The following is a 19,634-nucleotide window of genomic DNA, read 5'->3' as shown; positions in this document are numbered from 1 at the left end:
AGCTTTGTATCATTAGAACATCAGTAGTATATCAGAAAACTGTAAACTGTTTTGAAGTCTGTCATTTAATTTGACAGTTATTGAGTGTTAAAGTGTGGACCAGTGACATCACTGGTCCACACTAATTCAAATGAATAACTCATTAACTCAAATCAACTCTCAATAACTGTCAAACTAGATGAATGATGAATAGTTTGACAGTTATTGAGAGTTGATTTGAGTTAATGAGTTATTAATTTGAATTTAACACTCAATCTGTCAAATTAAATGACAGACTTCAAAACCGTTTACAGTTTTCTGATATACTACTGATGTTCTAATGATACAAAGCTGGTTGAAAATGCGCGGAGTGTTCCTTTAAGTTATAGATGTGTGGCTTATTTCACTTCACTGGCATGTGATGTGACCCAATCAATTCAGCTGGAATTTGAGACATTGATTATGAACAATCAATAATGCAATAAACCGTTGAAAAATTACCCATCTGCTTGCTCCGTCCTGTCCTGCCACCAGCGGCCCACATGATGCCACATCAACTATCTATGCTATATTTTTATGAATCGCATCATTGCCATATTATGCACTGCAGAGGCTGTTCTGCAGGTCGGGGGGGATGGGGGGGGGGGGGGGGTGCGCAGCGTGTGCGTGATGATGATGTGCGTGACGACACGACAGATGAGCAGAGCAGATAGGACCCGGGCTGAGAGGCAGCATCCACACCAGACCAGCACCACAAAGGAGCTCTCTCTCACACCGAGGCTGATCTCATCTCTGATTCGGCTTTGAGATGCTCCGGCTCGGCGGCAGAATGTGCGCTTTCTCGGCCCTGCTCTCGCTGCTTGCTGCGGGGTTAGCGACGTCGTCAGAGCTGTTTGAAAACCAACTGGGCGACATCAATTACTGCAAGAAGCAATGCCAGCTCACCATCAAAAACAAAAGCCCTGCTAAAGTAAGTTACCCCCCGTATTATGCTGTTGTAGCCTAGGCTCCTCTGCAGAGCGCTAGCTTCCCGTAATAATCAGCGCCAAGCTGCTGACAGCAGCACAGACGCTGCCATCCGACATTTCATTTCAGCGTACTGTACGAAATATAAAACATCCGACATCGACGAACAAGAAACTCTTGTAACGTGAAATGGGTGCATTAAAATGCGTTCGGGTCTCTGTGCGTATTGACGGGCCATCCGTGCACCAGGAGGTGTCTCCGATTTTGCGCTGCATCCTGATGGACGCTACGGTGCACAATTAGGCCGAACATATTGATGCAGGCTTCGTGCACATTAATCCTCCTCCAAGAAAATCAACTAATTGGGACGCGCTTGTAGCCTAATCAACTGGGCTACTCATCAATAATTTCCTAATCTGCAGCGAGGCAGCAAGCACAGGGCAGGCTATGGAGAAGCAGTGATGTGAGCACAAGTGTAAAAAGCATGTTGACCTCATGAAGAATAATCCTTTATTACCAGTTTGTGTGCTAATGCATGCAGAGTAAAGGGCAGATTGCACTATAGAGCAGGACGGAGCATGGCTGTGCATTTGATCAGGGGCTTTTGTGGCTCACAGCCTTGCCTGCATTAATTTTCTTGTGTCGGATGTTTTTCTCTCCCACCTCCTCCTCCTCTCCTGCTCGCCTCAGGTGTGGTTCAGACATCATGCGGGGCAGCAGGAGCAGATGCTGCAAAATGGAACACACGACAACACATAGCCTACTACCTCAAACCCCGCACAGCACACACTCACCTGCTGTACTGTAGCCTCCAGCCAACACTGCTTCATTGTAAACGAGCGTCTCTTGTGCATTATGTCTGTCCAGATGTGAAGCCGATGGTTATTACTGGACGCTGTGGAGCTGTAGCCAGGCGAGGGGAGCTGCTGAATAAGCAAACCCACATCAAATTGGACACTGTGTCAAGAGGGCTTTGGGATAAACAGCCTTCTTGACTCACACAAAATAAGCAGAGAAATGCAGTAAAGAGAAACGATGAGACGCACAAGGCTGTATGTAATATATTATACCTATAAACCATAAACCGTTCATGCTCTCCTGTTCCTAGAGAAATCACAAGTGGGCGCTGTTTCATTATGTAGAGAGAGAGGGGGCAGTGTGAAGAGAGGAAGTAAATCTTCCTCCCTCACCACAACGTTCTCCTGCACTAGTAAGCCTAGTTTTTATACAACTAAATGTATACAACTGGCTCATTTCCAATGTGTTTCTTTCACCACAACCACTGTAGGCCTGTTATCAACTCAGAGGCTGCAGTTTTGACTAGCTGTGCCATATCATTAAAATACGGATTAATTGAATGCAAGAGTGCAGGAGACATCTCTAACTTTGGTCTCTCTGTCTCTGTCTCTGTCTCTCTCTCTGTCTTTGTCTCTGTCTCTGTGTGTGTGTGTCTCTCTCTCTCTCTCTGTCTCTCTCTCATTGTGTTCTGGCCTGGCTGGTAGGACTCCATAATGAACGCCTGTCACCGCGGCTGTCGTCTCTACTCTATCTGTCAGTTTGTCAACGGCAACGCTGGCTTCAATACCAGCAGGGAGGAGTGTCAGGGAGGTTAGTCTGTCTGTTGGTCCGTTTGTTTTACTGACTGACTGACTGTGTGTGTGTGTGTGTGTGTGTGTGTGTGTGTGTGTGTGTGTGTGTGTGTGTGTGTGTGTGTGTGTGTGTGTGTGTGTGTGTGTGTGTGTGTGTGTGTGTGTGTGTGTGTGCGTGTGCATGCTGCAAGGGGGGTGTAATTGAGATGTACTGTAGATCTCACTGTGTGGCTGTCTTGTCTGTTGACATGGTCAGATGCTCATGCCTGACACCGCTGTGCTGAAGTCACATAGCCTCCTGTAGCTGTGCAGAGGTTCAGAATGACTCTGCTCATCTTAATGCAAAACACCACAACAAGCGTTTCTCTCAGGTTTACATGGTTACAAGGTTCAAGTGCACCCTAAACAAGTGCATCATTTGACAGTATGATATTATCGCATGGTACAAAATCATTTTAGACAAAGATCAGAAAGATATTCAGACTGTAATTCCACAACACAATGCAGGTAGCAGCTACAGACTTGTTTGGGGCATGTATTCACCAGAGGCTTTCAGCAGTATCCGATCCACATCTATTATACAGTACATCAAAATGTTTGACATGACACCCAAATATGGTATTGGTTCCTGTTCTCTGATGTCAGTAAAAAGCGGGTGGACTCAGTGGGTAGTGTTTGGGCCAGTTTGGATCGCTCTATTGGAAATCAATGATATGATTTGCTGTCCAGACAGCAGATGCCCCCCAATTTTAATGATGGACACCTGGAGTGAGTTGTCTCTGCAGGGAACCAACACATAGAATGCCTCCATTGCATCTTTGTCTATGTTCCCCACATGTGTCCATCTCTGTACTCATTTCTCCTTCTTCTCCTTTACACAACTAACCGTATCTCTCTATCCCCACTCCCTTTCATGCTTCTTCTTTCTCTTTTCACTCCTCCGTTTGCCCTCTCAACTCCCTCTCTCTCAACCCCCCCTTTCCCTCTCTCTCTCCCTCCCTCTCTCTCACTCCCCCCCTCTCCCTCTCTCTCTCCCTCCCTCTCTCTCACTCCCTCCCTCTCTCTCTCTCTCTCTCTCTCTCCCTCCCTCTCTCTCTCTCTCTCTCTCTCTCTCTCCCTCTCTCTCAACCCCCCTCTCCCTCTCTCTATCCCTCCCTCTCTCACACTCCCCCCCTCTCCCTCTCTCTCTCCCTCCCTCTCTCTCACTCCCTCCCTCTCTCTCTCTCTCTCTCTCCCTCCCTCTCTCTCTCTCTCTCTCTCTCCCTCCCTCTCTCTCAACCCCCCTCTCCCTCTCTCTCTCCCTCCCTCTCTCTCTCTCTCTCTCCCTCTCTTCCTCTCTCTCTCTCCAGCCTGCCAGGAGGCATATATTAAGCTGCTGGAACAGCAGGCCTGCAGTACCGGCTGTGCCAGTCAACCCTCTGAACCTGAGATCAAGAGGAGGAAGGTGAGAATGGTCACTCAGCATTCTGTGGCTGCATGGCTGCACGCAGAAATGAATGCAGGCACCAGGGCCAGATCCACTGGGGATTTTTGGATCCCCATGTCAGTATTTGGAGACACACACGCGTACGTGCATGTACTCACGCGTGCACGCACACACACACACACACACACACACACAAACACACGTTCCTACTAGAGCTGCAATGATTAGTCGATTAATTGATTAGTCAATTGACAGAAAATTTATCGCCAACTATTTTCACAATTGAATAATCGTTTGGACACATTTTTAAACAATACTAAAATGCTCTCGTTCCAGATCCTCAAATGTGAATATTTTCTGGTTTCTTTAGTCTTCTATGACAGTAAACTGATTATCTTTGGGTTGTGGACTCAGGACAAAAGAAGATGATGATGATGATGATGGGCTTTTGGGGGGAAAAACCTGATCGACTAATCGATTAGTCGAGAAAATGGTGGACAGATGAATCCATAATGAAAATATTGGTTAGCTGCAGGCCTCATTCCTCGCCTGGTGACACAGTGTCCTGCCTCTCCTGTGCAGCTCAGGGCCATGACGCGGCGTCCTAAACCCCCCTCTGTCATGGAGGCCGTGTCCGGCTGGTGCAATGACATTGTCAGCTCTGCCCAGAGCTTCATCTCCTCCACCTGGACCTTCTACCTGCAGGCCGACGATGGCAAGGTCGTGGTCTTCCAGGTAAGAACAACCTCCAGTATCTTCAGCACAGGCAGGTTCTGCATTTTGGGACTTGTCTTTCTTTTACTTGGCCAAAAAAAAGTATGTCTCTCATCAATCCATGCCGGCTTTCATTTTTATACCTCTAAAAGAGGTTTTATACCTCTAAAGGTTTGAAGTAATATCCCAAGACTTGTCCATATAAATCAATGTCTGTTTTGCTACCCTCTGTTAAATAGAAGAAGGACTGGCAAGTTAGCAAGAGCAGCGATATAGCCAGTAGCCAGAAAGAAAGAAAACTCAAAAACTGTCTTGTGAGGCATGAGCCGCGCGTCATCTAGAGAATAGAAGCGACGGCTATTTTTTCTGCTTACCGCGCGCGTGTCTCTACACAAATAGACATTAAAATTATATTTTATAGGGGCAGCCACAGCCAATCGAGGCTTGTTTTGATTTGAGACGGATGAGCTCACAGCTGCAGTTCTCCTGCCCTCTGAAAACCACATACAGTACATAAGCTACAACGTGGCTTCGTTCCTCCCCTCCCCCCACACACACACACACACACACACACACAAATCAATACTGCCTCGATTATGAAGTGAGCCCAAGCGATCTTCAGTTAAAATCATCATTGTATTGTTTATAGCAAATTTAATAAAAGGTAAACTCTATAGGAAGAGAGTTGGCAGACAGACAGCAGCGCAGCAGCTGCAACGCAGCAGCCACGCTGCCTGTGTGGATGCCGCGGGCGTGCCAGCCGCAGCCATCACGCCACGCACACGCCGCACTAGGTAGGTAGACGCAAGATGTGTGTCCCGGCCGTAAGTGTCACCAAAAACACCCAAAACAAAACAGGAACATAAAGACATGCTAAAAGAGCAGCACAAAATGATATAGACATAAGCAAAAATGCATAGCTCCTCATGACCTAAAATAGGTCATGAATAGGTCTTTCATACCAAATTCATTGTCATGGGTCTTCAGTGTGTGACCACAGCCTTAAATATGTGATTTTTGTGATTTATTTTTTAGCTCCTTTGATGTTTTGCTTGTTGTCACAGCACATCTCAACTAGACTTTTTTCTTCTTCCCCATGCGAAAAGAATTTGGACAATTTTCAGAAATACACAAAAAATCATCCAGAATATCAATCCTGACACCTGATGCTGCTTCAAGTGGCAGAGCTTAAACGTTACAACAAAAAAATCCCATTTTTCATCCAGTTTTAAACTGGAGGTTGAAAACATGTCAATATACCTCTAAAGAATATTGCTTTGGCTAAACTCTCCCTCCCGGTAAAGGTGTTGAAATATACCCTATGGTCTACGGTGCCTTTGTGCTTTGGGCCGCTGCCAAAACGTCTCACAACCCATTTTAGAGTCGGTGCATCTGTGAAGGTTGAGTGAACAAGGGCACAGCGGGGCGGCCAGCAGGTTCTTCAGCACGGCGCACCGCAGAACAATTCAAACAGCACTTTGTTCAAAAATGCCCAGTTCCATTAGCACCTATGCATATTTGATCATGGCTGTGGCGAACTTGCCTCAGGATGTAAAAACGCTGCAAAATCGAAGAGATTTAACTTAAAGGTGAAATTGACTGCATTAATGGATAAAGCTCTGGCTGAGTTATATAAATAATTAGCAGGACGCCCAGGTGGTGCAGCTGTCTATTCCCTCGCCACCAACACAAGGCAGGGTCGGGCGTTCCTACAGATGAAATTGGCCGTGTCTGCGGGCGGGAAGCCGCCGGACAAGGTTACGTCACGTGTCCGGGTCGTAACCTGCCTCCTCTGGTTGGTCGGGGCACCTGTTCAGCGAGTAGGCAGGGAACTCCGAAAGCATGACGTCCTCCCGGTGAAACTCTGTGCTATCAGGTGAAAAGAAGCGGCTGGCGACTGCCTGCACATGCATTGAAGGAGAGTCTACACCCTCCCCAGATTGGCAGAGGGAGTGGAGCAATGCCCAGGACTGCTTAGACAGGGGGAATTGGCCATGTACAATGTGGAGAAAAGGGGTGGAAATTAAAGAAAAAATAATAATTAGCAGCAAGATTTTCCAAACTTTAGAGCTTCATAGAATTTGACAGAGCAGACAGACTCATTGCTCATGGCTTCACTCAACTTGTAAATGTCCTTTAATTTGCACTTCTACACCCAAGCCATATATTAAAGCTATAATGAAAATGGGTCTGTCTACCCTACCATGTCATTCACATTTCAAAGCCTGCGGTGACAAAGTGCATCTCTCTCAGAGGACTTCTCAAATCTCCATCTGGAAAATGTGACTACAATACAGGATGGCAATTGTACTCAGAGCAGCCTATAGGAAATCCTATATTAGTGTTTATGCATCCTAAACCCATACAGAACGGGGCTTTCACATAAATGACTCTGTGTGTAAATTGCTTAACCAGTTATCAGTTATGGGAAACTGTGGGCAGACTGGCTGAATCCACAGAGAGGCGCGCGTAAGAGGCCGGTGCAGCCCCACCTCATATAGAGCTGCAGTGGCGACATAACATGAAATTAGGGCTCGGTGATGGATGTGTTGGTTTTATAGCAGCGACATGCTAGCTGAAGCTGTGAGGGGAAGCCAGGCTCCACAGGGCTGTGAGAAGGCTAGCAGGCCTGTGTTTAGTGGGCAGCTGGCGTAACGCCACCCTCTTGACAGATTGCCTTTCTGAGTACAGCAGCAACAGAAAAAGTCCAGCGAAGTTGAGGGACAGCAGGGGGGGGGCGAAGAGTCATCACTGCCTGCAATACAAATAGTGTGTGAATCATCCATAATGAGCAGGGTGTCCACGCACACCCATCTGTGTGTGTGTGTGTGTGTGTGTGTGTGTGTGTGTGTGTGTGTGTGTGTGTGTGTGTGTGTCTCTGTGTGTGTGTGTGTGTGTGTGTGTGTGTGTGTGTGTGTGTGTGTGTGTGTGTGTGTGTGAAGGTTATGAAGATAACTAGTCATGTGCAGCCTCAAGCGTAATAAAAGACAAACAGGAAGCAGCAAGTAAGCAATCGGTGCTAACAGTGTGTTCAGATTATATAGACATTTACGTCAGAACTCTACTGGGAAATGGGTCATTTAAGGTCATTTTAAGGACGTCATCGAAGTTGTCCTCGGAAGATAGATGGGGGAAAAAAACATTCTATTTGCTATCTGTTGAGGATTATTTTTGAAAGAAATAATAGTATGAATAATAATTAAAAACAGCCCTTTACGTCACTCGTTCCACCCTCTCTCTCCCCCCCCTTGTTATTTTGACAAATCAGCTTGTGATTGTGAAGTGTATTGGAAAAAAATGAGCCGATGAAAGACTTCCTGCAGCTGAGCTGTGCAGTGTTAGTGGGCTGGCTTGCGGAACAAATTGAACTTGGTCTCTTTGTCCATGAAGTATAAAGCTGAATACAAAGAGAGAAGTCCCTACCCCATTTCCCCCCTTGACAATTGCATTAGTCATTCTGCCAGAATGAAGGAGTTGTAAAGAAACAAACCCTCCAGCGAACAGAGAGGATCAGTGATGTAACAGCTTTCCATCAAAGTCTGAGTTCCACTTATGATGTCACACTTAAATAGATGTCGTATGTCTTTTCTCAACAGAGTTTACTCATCCAGTCACAAAAGATCTGATGTAGGCGTCCCGGTAGTGCAGCGGTAGTTCCCTGCTTTCCAACACGAGTGTCGCGGGTTCGAGCCCCCGTGTTACCTCCGGCTTGGCCGGGCGTCCATACAGGCAGAATTGGCCACGTCTGTGGGTGGGAAGCCGGATTAGGGATTACGGTTATTATGTCCTGGTTGCTGGACTAGTGCCTCCTCTGGTCAGTTGAGGTACCTGTTCGGGCGGAGGGCAACTGGGGGCAATAGCGTGATCCTCCCACGTGCTATGTCCTGCTGGTGAAACTCATTGCTGTCAGATGTAAAGAAGCGGCTGGCAACTGCGCATGTATCGGAGGAAGCATGTGCTAGTCTCCAGCTCTCCCCAGATCAGCAGTGGGGGTGAAGCAATGATCGGGAGAGCAGAGTAGAATTGGGGAGAAAACAGGGGGGGGAATCCAAAAAAACTTGATTCAAAAAAGAAGATTTAATTGCACACATGCACACATCTGCATAATGTATGCCGGGCACATTGTCTGCATGTGTCTCTTCAGCCTTTTATCTGAATGCTGTCACATTGGAAGGCTTTGCTCAGTAGAAATTGATTCGTTTCCAGGTTTGAATGACAAGGCACTTAGAGGAATACTTTGAATATCTATAAGCTACTTTTCACACTATTTTGAGTTTTGGCTAAAACTCTTTTTAGCAGAGACTTTTTACTTTTTAGTGACACAAAAGTCACTTGATTGTAAGTTGAGTATCAGCATTGGCCTCTGTTTAAAGTCTGACTCCGATAACTTTAACAAATGGAAGACAAGAAGAGCACAATAGATGCACGTCAGAATTTGCGCTTGGCTCGAATTCAGCATAATGAAATTATTTTGTAGACAAACGTACACGGATGAATAGTATGTCATAGGTTTGCTGAATTCTGTATGCAAATTTTGAATTGAGTGAATTTGTGAATTTAGCTCTCAGCTGCTGATTCACTATTTACCCAAGATCATCTACAGTAAGTCTACAAGAAAGAGGCCAGCACCAGTTTGTCCATCTCTCAAGGTGGAGATCATGTGGCTGTGTAAATCATAACGAATGAGACCAAATGAGCTGATAATGGAGGTTTTAGGATCAGACCTTGACAGATTGCTAGTTGTCAGCCTCTCTGTGCCTCGCTCTGAGCTTTATTCAGTGCAGACGGCCCATTGTATCAGGAGTATACTGATGTGAGCAGGAGTATACTGTGGTGATCAGCAGTATACTGTGGTGATCAGCAGTATACTGAGGTGAGCAGCAGTATACTGATGTGATCAGCAGTATACTGAGGTGATCAGGAGTATACTGAGGTGAGCAGGAGTATACTGAGGTGATCAGGAGTATACTGAGGTGAACATGAGTATACTGAGGTGATCAGGAGTATACTGAGGTGATCATGAGTATACTGAGGTGATCAGGAGTATACTGAGGTGATCAGGAGTATACTGAGGTGATCAGGAGTATACTGAGGTGAGCAGCAGTGGGTTGCACCAGCTGTGCGTAAGTTGAAACGTAAGCTAGTTTGAACGTAAAGTCTCACTAAGTCCGAGTTTACGCATTACTAAAAATATTTGGGTTGCACCAAGGGAAATAGTTACAACGTAGGCATAAGTTAGAACTTAAAATTTACACCTACTTCTTACTAGGTGTAAGGTCCTCCGTAAAATAGCAGTTGGCACGGATTGCAATTTGGCACCGTGGCGCATCGTTGTTTTGCGTCCGCAACGCGCTCTCCGTGATAAAGTATTACACCCTTTGATATTTATGACTCACGCTTTTGTTCCCACAAGCTGCAGCACTGCATACAAATTAAAATAACCGCAACAATTTAGCGAGGCAGGATGGTGGTAAATTAGCCTACAATGAAGAGCTCACAGATAAACGTTAACAGTAGCTAATATGAACCTAAATGAACGTTACTCAATAACGTTCTCATTTGATTAGTGTTGATGAAATATGAAAGCACTAATTTGCGGTGGGCAACATGTCCTGTTTTCACTCCACTTACTTAAACAACGGTAAATAAACACCGTTTCCACCGTGCTTTTCACTGATTGGTCACAGATACTGTACACGTCATTTTCTGCGACACTATTTTGGCTAGTGTGAGGTTTAAGGACTACTAGTTAAGATGTACCTTACGTCTCCGTGGTGCAACTCAACAAAGAAACAACTTTAGTGTCAAACTAACTAGTTTGAACGTAGCAGTTAGTGTGGACTTTACACCCTAACTTAAGACAGAACTTACGTTCAGCTGGTGCAACAGGCTGCTGGAGTATACTGAGGTGAGCAGGAGTATACTGAGGTGATCAGGAGTATACTGAGGTGAGCAGGAGTATACTGAGGTGAGCAGGAGTATACTGAGGTGAGCAGGAGTATACTGAGGTGAGCAGGAGTATACTGAGGTGAGCAGGAGTATACTGAGGTGAGCAGGAGTATACTGAGGTGATCAGCAGTATACTGAGGTGATCAGGAGTATACTGAGGTGAACAGGAGTATACTGAGGGGAGCAGCAGTATACTGAGGTGAGCAGGAGTATACTGTGGTGAGCAGGAGTATACTGTGGTGAGCAGGAGTATACTGAGGTGAGCAGGAGTATACTGAGGTGATCAGCAGTATACTCAGGTGAGCAGGAGTATACTGTGGTGATCAGGAGTATACTCAGGTGAGCAGGGATCATCAAGACATTTTCCTTTTGATACAAAGGTTGTAAACAAACACATGTGGAAGAGCGCCCCCTGCTGTGATGTGTGGGTGATGAGGAGGAGGAGGAGGGTGAGTGCTTAGAAAGGGGTTGACATTTCATTTCAGACAACCTCACCTCATTGTCACTCAGTGTGGTTTCTCTACTGTCCTCAGTTCAGCCAATCGACTGAACAGCCAGAACTGTGCAGCACATCTCATCCAAAGCAAAGACAGAATCCAAACACATCCAAAAACAACCAAATAAGGGAAGTGAGATTCTGTCTAAATGTACTCTGTCTCTTTACGGTTGAAAGGGTTCTAAACTCCCAAACCCCCACATCTCTCCCTCTCCCCCTCTTGCCATCTCACGCTCTCTCTCTCTCTCTGTCTCTCTCCCTCTCTCTCTCTCCCTCTCTCTCTGTCTCTCTCTCTCTGTCTCTCTCTCTGTCTCTCTCCCTCTCTCTCTCTCTCTCTCTCTCTCTCCCTCTCTCTCCCTCTCTAAAGCCAAAGCACCTTTTGCATTCCCTCTCATAATGCGTGACAGATGCAGATCAGGCCCCACTCATTCTGATGGCGAGATCTCTTCGGTCTGCAGCCAATGAGAATCATCCCCCCTCAGATGTGCCCTCGTCCCTGCATCTGGTTTCAATGCACTCTACAGAAAAAAAACGTTGCCTGCTTGGGGTAATAAAAGCGGTTGTGAAATAAGTCAGTCAACAGAAAAAGTTTGGAGGATTGTAAATGTTTTGGGGAAACAAACTAACCAACCATGTTTCCACATTTGACTACTGTTGCACTATCTCCCATTTGGTCTTGTTATTCTAGACCAGTCATTCAGATCGATCATTAAACTGGTCAAATGCGCACAGATCAATAGTTTCCTAAAATAATGCCTTATACAGTATACAGTATATACTGTAGCAGCAAATCAGTGTGAAGAAGTTTAGCTCGTTCATCATTATAGTACGAGACACAACAGGATACTTCAAAGTCCATTGATCCAGTGAACTGTCAGGAACGCAAGATACTGGGAGGTTGACACCACTGCAGGGGGATGTATCGAAGAGGTGTGTGTGTGTGTGTGTGTGTGTGTGTGTGTGTGTGTGTGTGTGTGTGTGTGTGTGTGTGTGTGTGTGTGTGTGTGTGTGTGTGCGTGTGCGAGTGTGAGAGAGAGAGAGAGAGAGAGAGTGCATGTGTGCTTCTGTGTGTGTGTTTGCTGAGGCTAGCAATAGTATTGTCCCAACTGGCTACAGCTGCTGGTGTAGTGGAGGGAGGGTCAGCTGCGGGGGGAACCAAAATGCTCTTTTAATGAGTTCTCCAGGGGAACAAGAAACACAGCGCACATAATGAAACAGCAAACACTGACAGCAGGCTGTGTGTGTGTGTGTGTGTGTGTGTGTGCGCAGTATATATAGTATGTATATGTAACGTGGGGATGTGCCGTTTGTCTCTGTGGTTTTCTCCCGGGTCAAGTGGCTTCTCACTGTGTGGTTTGGGTTGGTGAGAAAGCGATGCCAGAGAAGCAGACATATTGAGCAGACTGGAAAACAGACATGGAGATCACTAGGTACCGCCTGGGCAATTTGATCTGGTTACACAACCATATTGCATCTCCCAAATTGGATGTAATAAGAGTGTTATCATATTGATAGTGTTCACAATATGAAAAGTGCTGTCAAATTGCTATAATCTTTCACTGAACACTGACAGTAAATTAAAGTATTACATCATTCACTATCTATTATCCAAATAAAACAGACGCTAGACTCCTGGCTGGACTCCTGTTTCCTTTTTTTGGAAGATTATTGTTTGTGCAGTCACAGTATAGAGACAGCAGAGATGGGGGACAGTCACAGTATAGAGACAGCAGAGATGGGGGACAGTCACAGTATAGAGACAGCAGAGATGGGGGGACAGTCACAGTATAGAGACAGCAGAGATGGGGGACAGTCACAGTATAGAGACAGCAGAGATGGGGGGACAGTCACACTATAGAGACAGCAGAGATGGGGGGACAGTCACAGTATAGAGACAGCAGAGATGGGGGACAGTCACAGTATAGAGACAGCAGAGATGGGGGGACAGTCACAGTATAGAGACAGCAGAGATGGGGGACAGTCACAGTATAGAGACAGCAGAGATGGGGGGACAGTCACACTATAGAGACAGCAGAGATGGGAGGACAGTCACAGTATAGAGACAGCAGAGATGGGAGGACAGTCACAGTATAGAGACAGCAGAGATGGGGACAGTCACAGTATAGAGACAGCAGAGATGGGGGGGACAGTCACAGTATAGAGACAGCAGAGATGGGGGGGGCAGTCACAGTATACTATAGAGACAGCAGAGATGGGAGGACAGTCACAGTATAGAGACAGCAGAGATGGGGGGACAGTCACAGTATAGAGACAGCAGAGATGGGGGGGACAGTCACAGTATAGAGACAGCAGAGATGGGGGGGACAGTCACAGTATAGAGACAGCAGAGATGGGGGGGACAGTCACAGTATAGAGACAGCAGAGATGGGAGGACAGTCACAGTATAGAGACAGCAGAGATGGGGGGACAGTCACAGTATAGAGACAGCAGAGATGGGGGACAGTCACAGTATAGAGACAGCAGAAATGGGGGGGCAGTCACAGTATAGAGACAGCAGAGATGGGGGACAGTCACAGTATAGAGACAGCAGAGATGGGGGGGACAGTCACAGTATAGAGACAGCAGAGATGGGGGACAGTCACAGTATAGAGACAGCAGAAATGGGGGGGCAGTCACAGTATAGAGACAGCAGAGATGGGGGACAGTCACAGTATAGAGACAGCAGAGATGGGGGGACAGTCACAGTATAGAGACAGCAGAGATGGGAGGACAGTCACAGTATAGAGACAGCAGAGATGGGAGGACAGTCACAGTATAGAGACAGCAGAGATGGGAGGACAGTCACAGTATAGAGACAGCAGAGATGGGGGACAGTCACATATGTCTGAAATGTCCAAATTGAACATTCATCGTTGGGTCACCTCTCCTCGTGTTGTTTGGAATGCATCTCCTGTGGTGTTTCTGTCCCGTTTAGTTTCCCATCCAACTATTCTTAGTGGAGCTGGTCTGTGGTCTGAGCGCACTGTGTTAAACACTGTGTGTTTTTACTGTGTTAAACACTGTGTGTTTTTGTCAGTTCTTCTGGTGACTTACTGTGGGGTAATTGCTACTATGATGGCTGAGTGTGTTTGTTGTTCCTCAGAGCCAGCCGGAGATGGAGTACACTCTGCCCGAGCTGCAGGCACCGCGCTCCAACGTGGCCGACAAACCCTGGCCTCAGGTCCACTCTCACACCCAGAGACCCCACGGTGAGAACACGCATACACACACACATGCACACACATGCACACACACACACACATGCACACACACACACACACACGCACACACACACACACACATGCACACACACACACACACACACACGCACAGGCACGCACACACACATGCACACACACACGCACACACACTTTTCAAGGACTTTCCAGGCCCATTTCCCTTAAATTCAGGGATCCAACATGGCATAGTTTGAGAAGCTGATCAAGATTAATTATTGTTACTGATTTACTGGTTTACAGAGGCACCACCAGAGAACGTCTTCAGTTTTGCTTTAGCCATTCTTTAATTTCCACAGCATCAGTTAACCACAGCAAACAGCATCAAGTTTTCAATTTTTTGGAGTAAAAATACATTAGATACAAATATTACAAAGTGCATTTACCTAACTCTTCACTAGAACACAAACTCAATCTGAAGATAATGATGGCAGCATATCTGAAGACTTGTCTTTTTAAGAGCAAATAAAACAAAACAAAAACAACAAATAAAATATTCCCTTAGTCATCTATTTTAAAGACAGTAACTATATTCAGAATACCACCAATTTAAACTGTAACTCCAATGGAATACACTTACTCATATTTTTGTATTTTAAATACTGTATTCTGAATACATGTATACTCCCCAACCCTGCCCATGTCTATTTTGAAAAACTTTCAAAGCCTTGATTTTTGTTTTTACTCAAATTCACAAACTTTCAATGATTTCAACGGCCTGTAGGAACCCTGCATTATTTACTCCTTTGGGCTGCTGCCTGCCGGACTCTTAAATGAGTGTTTGGTTTACTGAGCCCGGGGTTCTGTGATTAACAAATGCCTTGTGGGTCACAGGTGTGAGAGGACACGGAGAGAAGGGAGCGTCCAAAGCCGGAGGCAAAGGGAAGCATCCCGTCCAGCATGCGGACGATCCCACGGCCGAGCACGACTTCCTGGGCTGCATGTCAAGGTGAGCTGGAGGGAAACGACACTACTGTTTAACTGGGCCATCTGTGTAAGAGCTGTATGACCAAGTATGGACGTAAGGACATTTCCTTCTCGTTTATTTATCTAGGTTAGGGCCACTGAGGTCAAGGATTTCTTACAAGGGAGGCCAGCCTAAATCAGACTAAATGATTTAATTTCTTTCCCCTCCACCCCCTCTCTCTTGTCTCTCCCTCCTCTCCTCGCTCCTCCAGGCGCTCAGGTCTTCCGCGGTGGATTTTAGCCGCCTGTCTCTTCCTTTCCATCATGGTCATGCTGTGGCTTAGCTGTGCCAGCCTCGTCACTGCGCCGGAGCAGCACATCAAGACGCAGGTACACACACAGATCAGCGACGCTCACACACACACACATATATACACACATGGCAAGCAATGAGTTTGAGGTGTCCGGGTAGTGCAGCGGTAGATCCCCTGCCTAGCAACACGAAGGTCGCAGGTTCGAGCCCCCGTGTTACCTCCGGATTGGTTGGGCAACCATACAAGCACAATTGGCCGTGTCTGTGGGTGGGAAGCTGGATTAAGGGTATGTGTCATGGTTGCTGCACTAGTGCTTGTTCTGGGTGGAGGGGAACCTGGGGGGAATAGTGTGATCCTCCCACATGCTACGTCCTGCCAGTGAAGCCCCTCACTGTCAGGTGAAAAGAAGCGGCTGGCCACTGCACATGTATCAGAGGAAGCATAAGTCTACACCTCTCCCCAGATCGGCGGAGGGGGTGGAGCAACGCCTGGGCCAAGTACAATTGGAGAGAAAACTGGGGGAAAAAATATGAAAAAACTAAGCAATGCTTTATTACTTGAAGGCCGCAGGTTAAAATCCACAAACTAGGAAGTGCTCTAAACTCCCAATGTGTAGGTCCCAGTCGTCACAATTGGCAGACTGTGGTTCATATTGCTGTAGAATTAAGAGGATTCTTCTACTTGCCTATTTTCACACTGACATCATCGCTGACATCATCACTTTGTGTCTTTCTAGCTGAGTATCAACGGCGACAAAGAGTTTCTGGACGATGGCCACAAAGTCAGCCCGTACCACCTGACTCCTGTGATCGCCATCACCGTGAAAGAGTCCGAGGAGAGCCAGGAGGCGGGACCACTGCCGGTCAAAGTCGACCTCAACAAAACATGTGTTTAGAAAGGGACCAATGGGAGAGCAGCTAACGATCTTGTTTCCCAGGGTAACAGTGTCTAAAATTCCCCCGGCGCTTGACGAAAGGGGGGAAACAAACACATCACAAGACTCACACACTCAATCACCAGGTCTTTTTTTAAGTGTTTTTAAGAGCATGGCACCCTCCTGCCCTTAAAGATTACATCGTGGAAACATCTGAGAGGATCAGACGGGGTTTTCAGTTGGTCATGCGTTTCCTTGTGCAATACAGATTTCATGAAATCATTGATCAGACCTAACTTACAGCGATCAAACTGCTCATTGCTTATTGATAGGTCAATGTAAAATAACGACTAAGTGTAACTACTCACGGCGTCTCTGAGCCTCGCCAGAGACGAGCAGAGAGGATGGATTACTGCTGAAAGCTTTTCAAAGCATTTTTGATGTCTGGTGCAGACAAGAGAGGACACACACTGGGAAACAATTTCCTCATCCTCGCAGACAGTTTGGATTAATTGATGACTCACCCCGAGGAGGAAAAAGGGAGAGAGAGATAGAGGGAAAAAGGGAGAGAGAGAGAGAGAGATGAAAGATGAATGAAAGGATGAGCAAAACATTTGGAAAGCACTCTTGTGAGCACTGCAGGAAACATGCTCACTGTTTATGGTCTGTTTGATCAGCAATCAGCAATGTGAAGTGGTTTGCAATATTGTCTCCTTCAATATTTCACCTTAATGGTCTATAAATTGAAAAAAAAAAAAATCCCACAGAACATAAAATGATTCTCATATGAGCAACCCAAGCTCCCAAAATTCAGACATTTGTCAAACAAAGGTGTATCTGCTCTGAAAAACTAGTATGCCCGCTGGTACCTTCTTCTTCTGTGTGTGTGTGTGTGTGTGTGGGTGTGCGCGAGCGTGTGTGTGTACTGTACTGTACTGTACACGAGCATGCGTTAATATGCAAAGTTGTGCGGAACAGTTTCACGAAATGAAAACTTACAACTACATACAAAATTGGACGCTCTGTTTGAGAATGAGCGACCACAGTGTTTATTTATTTTTGTTTCTGTATTTATTCCGAATCAGCGATGTGAGTTACCTGTTAAATAGTGTTATTGAAGTGCCATGTACAGTAAAATTCATCATACCAATGTAATTGCTATGTCTGTAAAATACATTCTAACACCTTTTCCAGAAGTGGAAAGAGACAGGGGGAGGGGGGTGGGGGGTCGGGGATGAATTGCGCTTATTATTGTATTATTACTATGATCATGTTATTACTCCAATATCACTTAAAGAGTTCTTAGCTCTTGTGCCATGTGCTTTCTAATAGTCTATTTTGTATGTCATAGGAGCACATACTGAAGGGATAGCCTCTGTAACGATGTGCAATGCAGGCTTTTAGCATAGATAGACCTTTGTTATTGAACAGAGTTGCACAGTCTTAGAGAAGAGTTTCTGTTTTCCCCCTCAGTGCTTTTGATGTCCAGTAAGGCTCTCTTTTAATCCAGGCTATGTAGACTAGACAATAATACACAGTGCATGCTAGTGATGCTTCACCACTTTATCTTAACCGCCCATAGCAGGATGGCAGGACTCTACTGTAGACTTGTGATTTTTTTGTGTTGCTATTTACTGTAAACTTTGAATAGAATGTGTAATAATCAATAAGAATGACGATATTTTCATGATTCACAGGAACTAAAGGAAGATCTCGAATCAAAAAGCCATTCAGTATCAGTGCTGGTTCTAATGGAAGGCATATCTTGTGGAATATCATAGGAACTTCAAACTGTACCGTTTCCTTTTTACTGGTCTGTTTATTTTCAATTAAATGATACAACATGATGAATAAAGTGTTTTCATGATAAATACATCTGTGACTCGAAGTGTTTATATATATATATATACATATGTATATACATATATATGTGTGTATATATTATGTGTGTGTGTGTGTGTGTGTGTATATACATATATATATATAGAGAGAGATAGATAGATAGAGATCATGTAAATTAGACAGTTCAAACTGGGTATGTAGCTAATAGCAAGATTGGTACCTGAATAGATGGGCTATTTGAACTCAGTATAGGTCATTCAATTTCCTTTCAAAATCACATTCCAAAATACTAAGAATGGTGATTTTCAGAAAGAATTCAGTTGTACAAAAGCTCACCAAGGACATCTGGAAGTTGTTTGTAGGCCTCCTGCACAGACATAACACACACACACGCCCACACATGCACGCACGCGCGCGCACACACACACACACACACACACACACACACAAACTCTCACTCCCACTTATCCCCCCACTTTCTCTTCATTGCTTTCGTCACACACACACACACATACACACACACACACACACACACACACACACACACACACACACACACACGGACACAAACTGAATTTGAAATTCCTCCATCAGTAATTCGGGTTTCTGTCCACAAGGTGGCGCCAGAGACTAAGAGTTTCTCAGAGTGCTACAATGCCAATTGTAAGTACATAATTATTGTAGACTGCTGGGCCTGTCAAAATTTGATTCAACCTTGTATGGAACTGAGCCATAACAATTGCTTTTATACTATCTCATTTACTCTCGATTATGCAGTACAAGTGAGTGCTTTTGCTCCATTTCCAACATCATTGTAACATCCGCAATGGAGAGAGAAGTAAGTGTGTAGCTGATGAGTGTTTTCTGCTCATTGTGTTCATCTGACAGACCATTATCAGTTCACTGCCAGAGCAGAAAGAGCCATCCTCTGCTGCCTGGAGAAAGCAGCAAAGAGAAATGGCTTGCATTGATTGGACCAGTTTCTGCACCCAAATAAAAGTAAACTGAATACTCAAGCACCCGCCTACCAAATTATATATCAGCTAATGAAGTTCCTAAACTGAGTTAGAGGAACTCAGGTCATTCATTCCAAAAATGCTGTAGCAGCGGATCTAGTGCTGTGGAAGTGTTTACATTTCATCAACCTCACACTAAGTAAGTTACCTACTATCCTCTAAAAAGCATAATCACTTTGAGTGAGTTTGCCACTCACTCTTAGGCAAATAACCCATTTTCTTATAATGTGCCATGTTTTGTTTTCAGATGGTCAATACATTTTGGAATGAACTTTTCGATAGTTTTGCTGCTGAATGGTTTTCAACTTGGCAGACTGACCATATCTG

General features: G+C 45.4%; 1 protein-coding gene across 1 annotated transcript; it reads left to right on the top strand.

The window, feature by feature from the left end:
• Positions 1-784: 784 nt before the first annotated feature.
• On the top strand, positions 785-17,566 carry tmem59l (transmembrane protein 59-like). The gene is made up of 8 exons (XM_083648031.1): positions 785-949; positions 2,448-2,553; positions 3,884-3,978; positions 4,543-4,695; positions 14,223-14,328; positions 15,190-15,304; positions 15,534-15,651; positions 16,312-17,566. Exons 1-8 carry the CDS (start codon positions 788-790, stop codon positions 16,468-16,470), a joined length of 1,014 nt encoding a protein of 337 aa, XP_083504157.1. The 5' UTR covers positions 785-787; the 3' UTR covers positions 16,471-17,566.
• Positions 17,567-19,634: the final 2,068 nt, after the last annotated feature.

Source organism: Poromitra crassiceps (assembly GCF_964638095.1).
Source record: "Poromitra crassiceps genome assembly, chromosome: 12".
In the NCBI taxonomy this organism is placed as follows: Eukaryota; Metazoa; Chordata; class Actinopteri; order Beryciformes; family Melamphaidae; genus Poromitra; species Poromitra crassiceps.
This window is presented reverse-complemented; position numbering and strand designations above follow the sequence as displayed.